The following is a 15,374-nucleotide window of genomic DNA, read 5'->3' as shown; positions in this document are numbered from 1 at the left end:
CATCTTTCCTATCACAAGTCCCTTCAGATAACCTTTTGAAGACTTGGAGACTGTTCATCTGCTCTCCTGCTCCTTCTATCACAAAGGGAAATGTCTTTACCTTAGGTAGATAAAAAAAATAGATACATTATGCTGTCAGCACTTGGTCCTATTAGATAGATGCAATTGCCAGCAACAAAAGATACTGCTGGAGTAGTTGGAGAAGGCATTTCTCCTTCCTTTTTTTCTTGTAGAAGGCAATAAAAATGTAGGAAATACACAGAATCTATGATGTAAGCTGAATGAAGGTAGAAGACTGAGTGTGTCTGTCTGTCTGTTTCTTTCCCTCCCTCCCTCTCTCTCTTTCTCTCACACAGAAACACATGTTCTGCTGGGGTTACCATAATCCCAGATGATTGTCCAAAAGGACTCAGTTGTGATGGAGTTGTGATGGAACAAATTCTTCTTCTTCTTCTTCTTCTTCTTCTTCTTCTTCTTCTTCTTCTTCTTCTTCTTCTTCTTCTTCTTCTTCTTCTTCTTCTTCTTCTTCTTCTTCTTCTTCCTACTCCTACTCCTACTCCTACTCCTACTCCTACTCCTACTCCTCTCTTACACTGGATGCAACTCAGGTGCAAAGAGCTTATATGTGTGAGCTACCCCAATTCTGCAGCCTTAAGTGGCTTGTGAATTGTACTTTTCATTGGCGCCTAAATCTAATTTGAGCAAAGAATTTATTTGATTTTTTTTAACTTCCAACTATATGTTATTTATAATTTGATTAGTGTTGTTGATTTTGAGTACTTAAAATGCTGATTTAAAAAAGGGATACAAGCCAATATTTTTTTCTCCACTCAAGTAATTACAGTTTAATAAAATATTTTGTTTTGAAATTCCTAGACATTGGCTGTTCAATGTTATTAGTGCATTGCCCTCAGACAACAATAGATGGCAGCAGCAGATCTTGGATATAGTACTAGATACAATATAAGGCCATCAGTTTAGCTGGAAGTCTTCAATCATTTGGGGTGTTTTAAAGTATTCTACATAAGAAAAAAGTTGATGAAAGAAAATAAACATTATTTTCTTTATGATCTGGATTCAAAGTCAGAATGCATACTGCAACAACTAAATAACTGATTTTTTGGAGCTGTTTCAAGCTGCCTCTTGTAATTTAAATTGTAAACTTCTGGCCTTATGTCACTCTAACAAAGCATACATAAACACAAAAGGGATCTATCTTTGTTCTCTTTTCTGCATGTGTATGTGAATGTTAAAACATTTTCAAGTACTCAACTGTATAATATGCCTTGTTCCCCTTTCTGTATCTGAAGAACTACCTGCACTAAAATAGCTTTTAATTACTTATTATGTGGTGCCCTGCTACACACAATGGAAAGTATTGTTTAATAAAGAATAAAATCACCCTTTTGTTATTCCATTTAATCAATGAAATTAAATGGAATAGTTTCTTTTTCTTTGAGTTTCAAGAAACATGCTCCTCCCAAATTAATAAATTAAGATTGTACTTTGAATTCTGATAATTTATACATTTTTAAAAGATTAAAATGTAGACTGTAGTAAAATACAGTTATCTAGCATTTTTCTTTGTATTTTAGATCAAAGTCTCTTTTTTCAAACCAACAAGATTGGTGGGAATGTCAAAATGTTATCTTTTCATATTTATACATTTTCATCAATATGAAGCAGCGTGATTTTGATCTGTGAAAATCTAATCTATTTGGTTATAGAGATGGCTATTGTGATTTATAAAAAAATCAAGAAATACTGAGAACAAAACTGTTCACAAAATCTTAATTATAAAATGGGAAAACCTTACATGATGCCTTAAATAGCCCTATCTTGTTTATCTTCAAACCAATTACTGTTTCAAGTTGAAATAAGTGCACTATGTAGTCATTAATAAACAAGATACTAATTTAGCCAGATAAATTATTTGTCTAGGATTCTTCTTCATTATTTGTTTATTTTCTCTTTTTTCCCATTTCCAATATGTAGTTTTTATTTTTATTTTATTTTTAAAATGTTAGCGTACTACCATGTGAAACTGGAAAATAAATATGCACTAATAAATAAGGAACAGTTTTGGTCTGGAGGTCTTAATTCTCTAGCACAATATCGATCCACTGAGTTGCCCATTTCTCTCTGCTCAGCTGGACCACGGGTTTACCATCAAGAGATCAGGGTCTTTGGACTACTACCAACAACCAGGAATGTATTGGATAAGGTATGAGATGGTACAGCTCCAACAGTCAGTGTTTCCATGGCAACGTGCTGGCAGTCTCCATTAACCAGTTACTTCAGTGAATAAACATTTTTTTTTATTTGTTACCCAGTCCATATGCTGCTTTATCAGTTTCATTTGAATCTTGATCGAGATGCCACACCCTTCATTCCCTTTCTTCACCCATTATTCACACTGACATTGCAAGCTTATTCTTCATTGCACATGCTCAGTATCAACTGCTCCCTATAGTTAAAAGGACAGTGTATACAGAAAAATGAAATGTTCACGCAATATTTTATTTTATGTTAACAGTTTTTAAGTCATTTAATATCCTGTGTTCTTTCTTTTTCTACCTATGAAATGGCAACAGGATATCAATACATATAGAACTACATTTATATTCATTTTTTGTCTCTGAGATACAAAATTATATACTGTCATTTTAAATTTCCCCTTCCCAACCACAATCCTTATCTTAGAATGAACAATGCATTGACATGACATAGTATTGAGAAGCTTTACCCTGTTCAATGAAATATAATGCATTGTATGTGCTCTGGTTAGCTTGTGTTTTCAAAGTATGCACATTTTTGTTACTCCGTTTTAAAAGAAGTGGATAAAAATGATATTGCATGAATCTACCTCTCTCTTTAGTACATCACCTTTTATTATGTGGTAGGATTGTGACTAAGAATTCTTGTTCAATTGAAAATAGGTGTTATCTGCAATGATGCATTATTTTACTACAAAGATGAATACAGTATCTAGTATATATGATATTTATTGATGTTCAGTTTTTATACATTTTGGTAACTTTATAAAAATGAGTTTTTGTAACTGTTGAAAAGACTCAGTAAAATGAACTAAATATTGACAAATATTTTTATGTTCAAGGAATTGCTTTCAGTTCTGTAGAAGACTTGTCCAGATTATGCAGATCTAACCTTTATTGATATAATTATGGCAGTAGTCAATGCAAGCATTTACAGTAAATTAGATATTCCCTCTACATATTTTAATTAAAATGTCTGGATTAGGTTGCAATTTTTCCAACCTTTAGAAAAATAACCTTTCTTGTGTCCAAGAAATTGATTTTTATAAGAAGAAAAAGTTGAATGGATGCCTTCTTGAAGTATATATTCAGTTTCTATTCTATTCAAAATCATATCTATATGTCATAATATTTAAAATCTTTAATCAGCATTTATATAATTGCATGCATTAGATTATGCATACTTGCTTGGAAAATTCAAGACTAAATATGTTTATTTGACTATCAAGACTGCTGGTAATACCAAACAAAATTAATAGAAATTACTGCATTTTTGGTAACTATGATTTAAACGTTTGCTTTACTACTTCCTATACACATATAGATTGATCATGTGTTGCATACTAAGTATACCAGATTTTTATGTAAAGAATAAATTGGGATAACAGTTTTATATCAGAAGGAATATTTAGATGTGAATTCATACAGATGAATTAAAAATTCCAGATTCACTAATTAAAGCACAATATGTTGATTGGAAATGCTTTTATCCCTTCCCCTAATTGAAATTTTCTATTTAGAACACTGTGTATTTAAAATGCAAAAAGATACATAATCATAATGTTAGAAAACATTATTTGGAGAGGTTTTCTGATGGTGATGTCTCTTGCAGTTTCTAGCTTTGAGGAGCAGGTTGTTGTTAGCTGCGAAGTCGTGTCCGACCCATCGCGACCCTATGGACAACATTCCTCCAGGCCTTCCTGTCCTCCGCCATCTTCTGGAGTCCATTCAAGCTCACGCCCACTGCTTCAGTGACTCCATCCAGCCACCTCATTCTCTGTCGTCCCCTTCTTCTATTGCCCTCGATCTTTCCCAGCATTAGGCTCTTCTCCAGTGAGTCCTTCCTTCTCATTAGGTGGCCAAAGTACTTGAGTTTTAGCTTCAGGATCTGGCCTTCTAAAGAGCAGTCAGGATTGATCTCCTCTAGGACTGACCGGTTTGATCGCCTTGCAGTCCAAGGGACTCGCAGGAGTCTTCTCCAGCACCATAGTTCAAAGGCCTCAATTCTTTGGCGCTCAGCCTTTCTTATGGTCCAACTTTCACTGCCATACATTGCAACTGGGAAGACCATAGCCTTGACTATACGCACTTTTGTTGACAGGGTGATGTCTCTGCTTTTTAGTGTGCTGTCTAGATTTGCCATGGCTTTCCTCCCCAGGAGCAAGCGTCTTTTAATTTCTTGGCTACAGTCCCCATCTGCAGTGATCTTGGAGCCCAGGAAAACAAAATCTGTCACTACCTCCATTTCTTCCCCATCTATTTGATCCAGCGTATGTTGGCAATTTGATCTCTAGTTCCTCTGCCTCTTCGAAATCCTGCCTGTACTTCTGGTAGTTCTCGATCCACATACTGCTGAAGTCTAGCTTGTAGGATTTTAAGCATGACTTTACTAGCATGAGAAATGAGTGCAATGGTGCGGTAGTTTGAACATTCTTTGGCACTGCCTTTCTTTGGAATTGGAATGTAAACTGATCTTTTCCAATCCTGTGGCCACTGTTGAGTTTTCCAAATTTGCTGGCAAATTGAGTGTAGCACTTTTACTGCACTGTCTTTTAAGATTTTGAATAGCTCAGCTGGAATACTGTCACCTCCACTAGCTTTGTTGTTGCTCAGCTTTTCTAAGGCCCACTTCACCTCACATTCTAGGATGTCTGGCTCGAGGTCAGTGACCACATCATTGTGATTATCTGGGACGTTAAGCTCATTCTTGTATAGTTCTTCTGTGTAATTTTGCCACCTCTTCTTAATCTCTTCTGCCTCTGTTAGGTCCCTGCCATTTTGGTCCTTTATCATGCCCATTTTTGCATTAAACGTTCCCTTCATCTCTCCAATTTTCTTGAAAAGATCTCTGGTCCTCCCTATTCTATTGTTTTCTTCTATTTCTTTGCACTGTTCATTTAAGAAGGCATTCTTATCTCTTCTAGCTATTCTCTGGAATTCTGCATTCAATTGGGCATATCTATGTTTTTCTCCCTTGCCTTTCGCTTCCCTCCTTTCCTCAGCTATTTGCAAAGCTTCCTCAGACAGCCATTTTGCTTTCTTGCATTTCTTTTTCTTTGGGATAGTTTTGGTTGCTACCTGTTGTACAATGTCGCGAACCTCTGTCCATAGTTCTTCAGGCACTCTGTCTATCAGATCTAATTCCTTAAATCTATTTGTCACCTCTACTGTATATTCAACAGGGATATGATTTAATTCATACCTGAGTGGCCTAGTGCTTTTCCCTACTTTCTTCAGTTTAAGCCTAAACTTTGCAAGGAGAAGCTCATGGTCTGAGCCACAGTCAGCTCCTGGTCTTGTTTTTACCGACTGTATAGAGCTTCTCCATCTTTGGCTGCAGAGCATATAGTCAATCTGATTTCTGTGTTGACCGTCTGGTGATGTCCATGTGTAGAGCCGTCTCTTGGGTTGTTGGAAAAGAGTGTTTGCTATGACCATCGTATTCTCTTGACAAAATTCTATCAGCCTGTGCCCTGCTTCATTTTGTACTCCAAGGCCAAACTTGCCTGTTATTCCAGTTATCTTTTGGCTTCCTACTTTAGCATTCCAATCCCCCATGATGATAAGGACATCATTTTTTGGTGTTACTTCTATAAGGTGCTGTAGGGCTTCATAGAACCGGTCAATTTCATCCTCTTCAGCACTGGTGGTTGGGGCATAGACTTGGACTACTGTGATATTGAATGGTTTGCCTTGGATTCGAACTGAGATCATTCTGTCATTTTGAGGATTGTATCCCAGTATTGATTTTCCTACTCTTTTATTGACTATGAAGGCTACTCCATTTCTTCTGAGGGATTCTTGCCCGCAGTAGTATACCTGATGGTCATCTGAATTAAATTCACCCATTCCTGTCCATTTTAGTTCGCTGATACCTAAGATGTCGATGTTCAGTCTTGTCATCTCTTGTTTGACCACGTCCAGCTTTCCTTGATTCATGGATCTTACATTCCAGGTTCCTATGGAGAAAAAATCTTTACAGCATCGGACTTTCCTTTCACCACCAGACATATCCACAGCTGAGCGTCCTTTCGGCTTTGGCCCAGTCGCTTCATTCTTTCTGGCGCTACTAGTACTAGCCCTCTGCTCTTCCCCAGTAGCATATTGGACGCCTTCTGACCTGAGGGGCTCATCTTCCAGCGTCATATCGTTTTGCCTTTTGGTACTGTCCATAGGGTTTTCATGGCAAAGATACTGGAGTGGGTTGCCATTTCCTTCTCCAGTGGATCACGTTTTGTCAGAACTCTCAGCTATGACCTGTCCGTCTTGGGTGGCCCTGCACGGCATAGCTCATAGCTTCATTGAATTACGCAAGCCCCTTCGCCACGACAAGGCAGTAATCCATGAAGGGGGAGGAGCAGGTACAAAAATAAAATTGTATTAGTTTTTAAATACTTTCATCTCCAACTTCCACTAAGTAGTTGAATCTCTGTCCACAGGAATATATCAATAGTACCATAACCAATGTATCCAAAAGTGTGTGAGATATGAATAAATGTATTCATATAAAATATATGCTGTCTATTGCTTTAGAGGAATTATGAAACCCATCTTATCAGATCAGTTAAGACGTGAAAAGGATAACATTCAAAGATTAGCATATATCTAGGCAATATACTGTATGTAGCTCAAAATACTATAAAATTATGAATAGAAAGAACTATTTAAAAATTAATATGAAGACTGTACATGGCATGGTGTCCATGCTGGCTTTTGATTCAGTTTACAGATTATTTGTATGGTCTTGACCAATGACTTTTTAATATATATACACTGGAAAACTGGTCATTAATGGGTTACACTGTACATATGCAGTAGATCAAAATAATTGGTACCATTGCTCAGTCAGTGAAAGGCCAAAAAAAACCCCCCAGAACAAAAGTATAGTACAGTATTTTTAAAAAGTTTGATTCTGATGTTTCCATCAGAAATTTTCTGTACTGTATTTTTATTCTGGGGTTTGTTTGTTGCCTTTTCTTTTTTTTTAAGCAACATGTTTAATCATGTGTGTCTGTATTTGTGTATGCAAATACATTTATGCACTTGTCTCTGTGAGTTCATATATGAGATGTGTGTGTGTTTGTTGTAGGGTCTGCTTTTTTGCTATTACGAACTATAAATAGTAATATAGTTTATATAATTTATAATATTGTTTATATACTAGGTAAAACCCTGACCTTAGCAAAGCAGAGGATTTGGGACCTAGATATCCAAAATGACAGAACCAAAATCTTCTGTTCCTTCTCCCTGGACTATCAATAGATATTTTGTTAACATTACAAAGGAGATTATTTATTTTAGCCAAATTGGGGTGTTATTAGGATGTTAGCTAATATAAGCCTTCCATATGAGGGCCAATTTTTTTCTATTCAGACTCAGAGGTGGAATCTGTCTTACATGTGCTATTAAAATGCCCATTATAGATTGCCATCAAGTTTAATACTTCCAATTGTTAACAATTCTAATTGCCATTGTGAACAGGAGGCTATTACCCTTCTCCTGGGTGACCGCCCCTCAGAAATATCTAAGAAGATTGAAAACTTCTTATCCATAACTATAGAAGCTATCTGGTTCCTCCCGCATGTTATTAACTCCTTAGCTGCTAATCATTTTAGGATTTTCTTGCTATTTTAAAATTTCATTTGTATAGTTATTGTATTGCATGCTGATCTTTTTATTGGGTTCTGTCTTGGACCATAATTAATTTTTTATTTGATTTATTCATAATAGATAAACTATATACAGTATAGCTTATATTATCACATATTAATGATATATTGTAAATTGTTTTTAACATCAGTAATGGGAACAAGTATGCACATTATAATAAACAACAGCAGAAATAATGTTACACTGGAAGTTATGCTTTTTCTGAAGCATACAGATAGATGAAGAAAGCTTTTAAAAAGAGAAAATGAATGGCATTAAGAAAGAAAAAGTCAGGTCCTCCAAAGAAAAACAGCCTAAAATATTATATTATAATCAGTCATGTATTTCCTACACCTTGCATTCTCTGTGAGCGCGCCGGCCCTATGGAACCAGCTCCCCATGGAACTTAGGACTGCCCCCGACCTTCGCTCATTCCGCAGGGACCTGAAAACTTGGCTCTTTGAGCTGTCTGGCCCAGGCTGGGGGGTTTTAATTTTTATTAGGCTTTAGTTTTAAATTTTGGGGACTTTATTTAATTAATTGTTTTAATCTGATTTTAATTTTTGTATGTTTGTTTTAATCTTCCCTGTACACCGCCCTGAGTCCTCCGGAATAGGGTGGTATATAAATTTAATAAAAATAAAATAAAATAAATACAGATCAGATCTCAGCTTCAGCAGCTTTAAGATGAGTGGATTTCAACTCGCATAATTCCTTAGCCAGCATGTTTAATCATTTCATGATATTTATTTAACATATAAATGTTAATTTAACTTGGATATTCTAGTATTTTCATTTTGGGGAGGAAACCTTAAAAACGAGTGCATTCTTTTTAAAAAAAAAAACCAGTCCTTGCAAGTGTATTTTATTCATTGATATCATCAAATGTGTAATACTCATATAGTAAGGGAATCTATACAGAAGTACAATGCTTTCTCTATTACATAACAACATTTGGATTGATTAATATATAATGAAATAATTATAGGTCTAGTAGATGGTGTAATCATAATAAAACGATGAAGATATTATGTTGAGCTTCAATCTATAAAGCTAGAGTGTTTTTGTCAAATCACATTCCTTAAGTTCCCCATTTAAAAGATATGAATATGATGAAATAAAAAGGAAGAAAATCTTAGCTTTATATCCTGCCAGAATTTAAATGGGAACATTGCTTCTTTCAAAAGAAAAAAAAAGGAAAGAACAATGGTGAGAAAACTGCCATTTAGTTTTATGCTGACAGAGACAATGATAAAGTATGTTTGGAACTTAACATTAGTAGAACTGAATAACATTATATAGATTTGAGTGTGGAAGTTTCATGAACCCTTCTTGGTATATACTATAGTATTATACACAGTATCTTTTATTCTAACTAATTAATTGATCAAGCTCTATTATCTTACTTATGTCAATATAATCTCACATACTGATGGAATTTGGAATACAGCGGTACCTCAGCACTTGTTAATTAATTCTGGAAGGCACAAACAGTAGTAAAAACAAGTACTAAACAAACCACATGACTTACCTCATGACCCTTTGTTTTGGCCAGGAAGGACTTCCTATCTGTCCCTTTTCCTATGTCAGCAATCTTCCCAACAAGGCTAACTTCCTGTCTGTCCTCTGCGGTCGTCCTCTGCTTCCTTTTGCAATGACCTTCCTGGCATGGCTGACTTTCTGTCTGTTCTCCATGGACATCTACCTCTTCCAATCACAGCAGATCAAGTACCAAACAAACGAGTACTGGGACAACATTTCTGTGTCAAAATGTATCAAGTACCAAATTCAATGAGTTTTAAAGCAGTTGAATACTGAGGTACCACTGTAGGTTATTTAGTATTAATTGCCATGGGGACATGCATGAAGTAAAAAAAAGTATTTATTATTTACTTATTAGATGTATTATAGCCTCCCCACTCCAAAAGACTCTAGGAGGCTATTATTCATTTGTTAGTTAGATTTATTTCCTGTCTTTTACTGAGTAGTTCAATTATTCTTACACTTGAAGACAGGGATTTACAATTTAATAACAGTGTTACAAATTGTGCTTGATACCAATTAGCTGGTGCAAATCATTCTAAAATAATATATTCTGTTTACTTTGGAAATCTTACCTCAAGCAAGTTTTTTAAAAAGTCAGATGCAATTTATGGTGCCTATAGGAATATTTTCACAATAATGGAACAGTTTTTCTACTATCTTCTTCAAGACCTGGGATTTATTGGTGGTCATATTTAGTAATGACCAGACCTGACCCTGCTTATTATTTTCAAGAACAGCCAAAGTCAATTAGGTGCTGGAGAACATCAATAGAGGCTTCTTAGTTGTCTTTGTAAACATTTTCCACATCAATTGTTACCTGGAATTGTTAGTTCTCTATATTTTTCTTGAAACACACAGCAATTCTGTGAAAAATAAATAAATTGTTTAGTATATTAGATCTTTCAGTATATGTTTAGTGTATGAATGACTCATAGGAAAATATGCCTAGATTCATTTAGCTTTTAATCTAGACTAGTGTCACAAATGGCATGCGTAGCCTAGTTCCGATCATAGCCATTAGGTCACCTGACAGGATAGGTAATTAAATCTAGTCTTCCTTTCCTCAGTTTCTATCCAAGTTAGTAATTAGTTTTTCTACCATCTTGACAAGGATGTATGAGGCCATTTAAGTTGTTAAATATATTCATGGATAATCATATAAGGATTACTCTTGATGACATTGAAGGTACATTCACTGGAGAATAAGAATAGGGCTGTACTTTGTATTGTGTTGTTGACTGAGAACCTGAATATTTTACAGAAAATACTAACTTTTATAGTTCAGTGAAGAGAATGGAGCCTGATCATTATTTTATTTATTTAATTATATTTGTATACCGCCCTTTTCCCGAAGGACTCAGGGCGGTGAACAGGGCACATATAAAAAATACAAAATACAAAAATTAAAAAAGAATTAAATAGTAGCCCAGCTAAAACAATCAAAACAATATAAAAATCCCCATTAAAACCCCACCATATCCCCCATCAGGCCAGGTCAGCTTGTTCAAATAGATGGGTCTTCAGACCGCGTCGGAAGGAGCGAAGGTCAGGTGCCATCCGGAGCTCGACCGGCAGCTGATTCCATAAAGCCGGAGCGCCCACAGAGAAGGCCCTCCCCCTGGGGGCCACCAGCCGACATTCTCTGACCGGTGGCACCCTGAGGAGGCCCTCTGTGGGAACGCACAGGGCGGAGGGAAGTTGACGCCGGCAGCAGGTGGTCCCCAAGGTACTCTGGACCCATGCCATGTAATGAATCAAAGTCCAGTAAGGTTGTACTTACCAGAAAAATAAAGTAGTTATTCATAGATTATGGAAAAAGTAGAGCAAGTAAATGAATTTGTATTGTAGAATGACGTGTATCTTGGTAGAATGTAGAAAAAGATGGGAAAATGATGAAACATCCAGATGCTTGCAGAAAAAAGCATATTTCTATGATATGATTTGTTGCAAGGACCCCATACTGTTGTATACATCAGGATAAACATGGGAAACCATCAGAATGGGGTACCTAAGTCTATGAGTTGAAAAATGCAGGTTAAATCTGCTAAATGAATTATTCGTATAAAATAAGAATGTTGAAGTATATTTATTATGTACAACAGAATAAATGAAGATAAAGTTGCAAAATAAATATATGAAGAAAGAGTAAATAGGTCTCAGGGAAGAGAAAGTTTAAAAAAATCCATCCACAAACTGGATGAGAAATTTCAATATATATGGCAGTATATGAAACGGTGTAAGGACATCTTGGGAAAAAAGTATGATTTGCAAAGATAGAAAAATAGGAGGATCTGAAGTCTCAACATCTACTTCAATAGCTGTCACTTTCATGGAAGCCTGCCACTTACATGATGGATCAATTTTCAACTGAGCTTATTAAGATTTATATAGGAATAAACAATCTTTTAAGCTAATAGTGCCAAAGGAAATTTGTAATTGCTCCATAACTTTTCTTCTAGTGTCTCCCAACCCTCATACACAACTTCATATTCTCTACCATTCCAGCCTTTGTCTTAGAAGATAGAAGACTCCTCCTCCTTCTCATTATAAGTCAAAATCATGCTAAAGAGGAACCAGGATCTTTTTTCTTTTTTGCAAACATATTAATACTAATATACTACTCCTGCATCATGAATGTGTCACAGATCGTGATTTTGCTATAGTTCTCATGTGTGGGTTGCTTATTGATCTGGATAACTAGAAAAACAAAGGGTTGAGTTAGACATAAGAGCAAAAGATTTTGATTTAAACAATATGAACCCCAATCACATAGAAATATGAGGATTAATTCATCCTTAAAATCAAAACAAAAAGTTGTTTATCCTTGTACCAGGAGAATGTTATTCTGGATTGTAGTGGAGATTTTAATTTAGACTTTCTTGCTGAAAGGAAGAATTTTTCATGAATCTGGGATCAATATAAAAATGATGTGATGTGAGTCAATCTTTAAATGAACTCCTTTTGTGCACAGAAATATTTTAAATGCAAATCTGTATGTCATAGAATAGTAATGTATGCCATTCTCTCCATTTGTTACAGAGAATTATATACTGTAAATTCTATCTCTGTAATGTGAATATGTTTCCAAATGGCTTCTGCTTTCTATTAAAATATAATCATAAAGTTGGTTTTAAAGCACAACTTTGAAAACCGTTTTAGGCTTTTTCCAAGGACCAACTGTAAACAAAGAACTTTTGGCAAATGATAGCAGTTGAAGTTTAGTATTGTCTTTTTTCCCCCAAGATCCAAAGATGAACTTTTATTGCCACTTTCTATCAGTCCTTTAAATATTCTAACTATAAAACTATTAGTGGAACAATTTAGCTTAACTGAATCCATTTGCTTTATAAACTTTGTCCATCTTCAGCTTTTATTACATTTTGGGACTCTGACTGCATGTTTAAAGACATCCCAAACTAACAAAACTTGGACTGGCTCTGAAAATTGAAAACATGCTTATTAGGGCCAACATTATATCAGGTTATTAAATGATTATTTGAATTTTTGTAGATGTAGTTTAAGTCTTTCCAAAAGTCTCTCTGTGTCTATGTTTAAATAGGAAATAGGTAGTGGTGAGGAGAATCTAGCTGGAATGATCTAGAAAACAAGTACTAAGCCTGTCGCCCAAGAAATTCCAGCTCACACTGGAATTTGGTAGCAATTTAATTCACACTGAGACATGGCCAACATGAGATGAAGAGAATGGGAAGAGTAATTTGTTTGGCTAGAAAAGGTATAAAAAGAGCAACAGGAAAACCTAGTGCAAACTTATGGGAAGGAGAAATGGTCTGTGTGCTTTTGTAATGTGTGTGCAAGTGACTGAGTTAAAGGGGAAAGCGGAGTAATGAGTAGTGAGAGCATTGTGAGAGGAGTAAGCATGTTGAGAACACCTCTCTTGTCTGATCGTTCTATCAAAATCCAATGTTTGTAGCAATGTATTTATATGAATACTTTCACTATTTTGAACATTGGCAAATATTTACTTCTCTCATTTGATTAAATTGCATTGAATTTCTATTCAGAACCAAGTCCTCATTTGAAAAAGCAGGTTAGTCTGCATCTTGCCTGAAACCTGAACCCATTATTCAAAGAAAAAAATTAATAGCTTCCAGAAGTCTAACATATGGCATCCATACAGAGACATGCACTCATACTGTACATGCTTGATGAGATCACACTGCCTCTTTATAGGTTGGATTATGCACTTTGATATGAATTGAGTCATGTAATGGATTAAAGCTTGCAAAACTAGCCAAACCTGGTGATTGTGGAGGGTGGGGTGGGGTTAATTTGACCTGGGTTGAGGTTTGCTTTGAAAAAGAGGAAAAATGAGAGTCAGGTTTGCTATTTCATGCACAGCCTAATCTCATCTATTCTCATTTTATGCCCCTGCCAGACCACCGCTCTTGATAAGGAGAGGCAGGTTTTCCGACGAAGACGCAACCCGGATGTGAGGGGACGTTTTAAGCCACAGCCACCACCTCCTGAACTCAACTCTGAATCAGAAGACTATTCACCAAGTTCATCTGAGACTGTTCGCTCACCCAATTCACCCTTTTAATACATCACTTCTGTTGAAGGTCTTGGCTTAACCCTTTGAGATTTTGACAATTCTTGAAACCATGTGCAATTTTTCCATTTGGTTTTTGTCTGTATCAGTTGCTTAACAAAGATGCCAGAAAGGAATTTTACGGTATCTTTAGAACAATAGTTTCCTATATGTTTGAGATGGTCTTTGTTTTCTGTATAGACTAGCCTTCTGCAGCCTGACACCCACAGATGTGGTGGGACTGTCCTTTCAGAATTTCCAAGCATTCCCGTTTCACATTTGAAGAGTACCAGATTGGGGAAGCCTAGTCTAAATTGTGATTTGCTGCTAATATGATCCTCAAAGGGTTAAGGCTATTTTGAGATATACATATAAATATAAATATATATATAATTTTCAAATGGGGATAACAGCAATGAATGTTTTCATCAGTTGAAGTAGGAGCTATTATGTGTAATTTAAGCAAATGTTATCCCTCTGAGTACTTAATTTTAAATAATTTTGCCAAGCCAAAATGAGGGCTTTATCAACACTTATTTTTCCTACAGCTACTTACTTAGTAATCTGACTGAAGTGCTCCGTAATCATAAAATACACATTATGGTCTTTATAGAACTTGTTTTATGTTCTTATGCAGGGGGACAAAAAAAAACCCTACTTAATAGACATTGACATTGGTTAGAAGCTTGTGGATTGTTTTAAAAGTCAAGAAGATGTATCCTATCTGGATTCCAAAAAAACATTGATGGCTCCTAAATTTTGCTAAGAAATATGCATCCCATTCTTACTGTTTATTATTCAAAATTGTAACACTCTTAACATATGTTCTACTTCTTTAAATCATTTCATAGGCAGTAGAACTGTCTGGATTCTAACTATTGTTGGCAATGTGGCAATAATCTCAAAATTACTGCCTTCAGTCCCCCATTTGTACATTGAAATGCAGTTTCTGGAGGTGTAGTTGAAAGAATGTGCTATCCTCACATGTACAGGTGCAGACAAAAGAAATGCTTGGGAGGCAGCAATAAACACAATCATTTTTTACATACTATGGATTCTTCTGTGAATATTATTGAAATGTTAACTATATGCTTAGTCTCTCTTCACAAAGCTTTGAAAGAAGAACAGTTCATTCTACTGAAACTGTAAATCAAGGAAAGGTCTTGAAATTCCAGACATAAATAACTGTTGTTTTGAAAATTATATGATTAACAATTACTCACCTAATGTGTTTGTAAAAATATATTTACCAGAATTTAGTGAGACAGTGTGTGTATGAGACTGGGATTAAAAAAAAATCTGCAAAGAAATGTTCCATCAGTGTTTCAAAAACACATTTAAATTACATTAAGCAT

The 15,374-nt window shown here is 35.5% G+C and overlaps 1 protein-coding gene across 4 annotated transcripts in view; it reads left to right on the top strand.

The window, feature by feature from the left end:
• DCLK1 (doublecortin like kinase 1) overlaps positions 1 to 14,031 on the top strand; it is a gene marked incomplete at both ends in the record, with an annotated part of 205,533 nt that extends 191,502 nt beyond the window's left edge. For 2 of the 4 annotated variants that reach the window (XM_081327266.1, XM_081327268.1), the window contains 2 exons: positions 2,151 to 2,224; positions 13,867 to 13,924. In XM_081327266.1, coding sequence (XP_081183392.1) covers positions 2,151 to 2,224; positions 13,867 to 13,924 — 132 coding nt within the window. Of the gene's footprint in view, positions 1 to 2,150; positions 2,225 to 13,866 lie in introns of all 4 variants that reach the window. The other 2 variants (XM_081327265.1, XM_081327267.1) reach the window with 1 other exon arrangement.
• Positions 14,032 to 15,374: the final 1,343 nt, after the last annotated feature.

Source organism: Vipera berus (assembly GCF_964194415.1).
Source record: "Vipera berus genome assembly, chromosome: 4".
NCBI classification, from domain to species: domain Eukaryota; kingdom Metazoa; phylum Chordata; class Lepidosauria; order Squamata; family Viperidae; genus Vipera; species Vipera berus.
The sequence above is the reverse complement of the archived record's forward strand: the minus strand, read 5'-3'. Positions and strand labels throughout refer to the sequence as shown.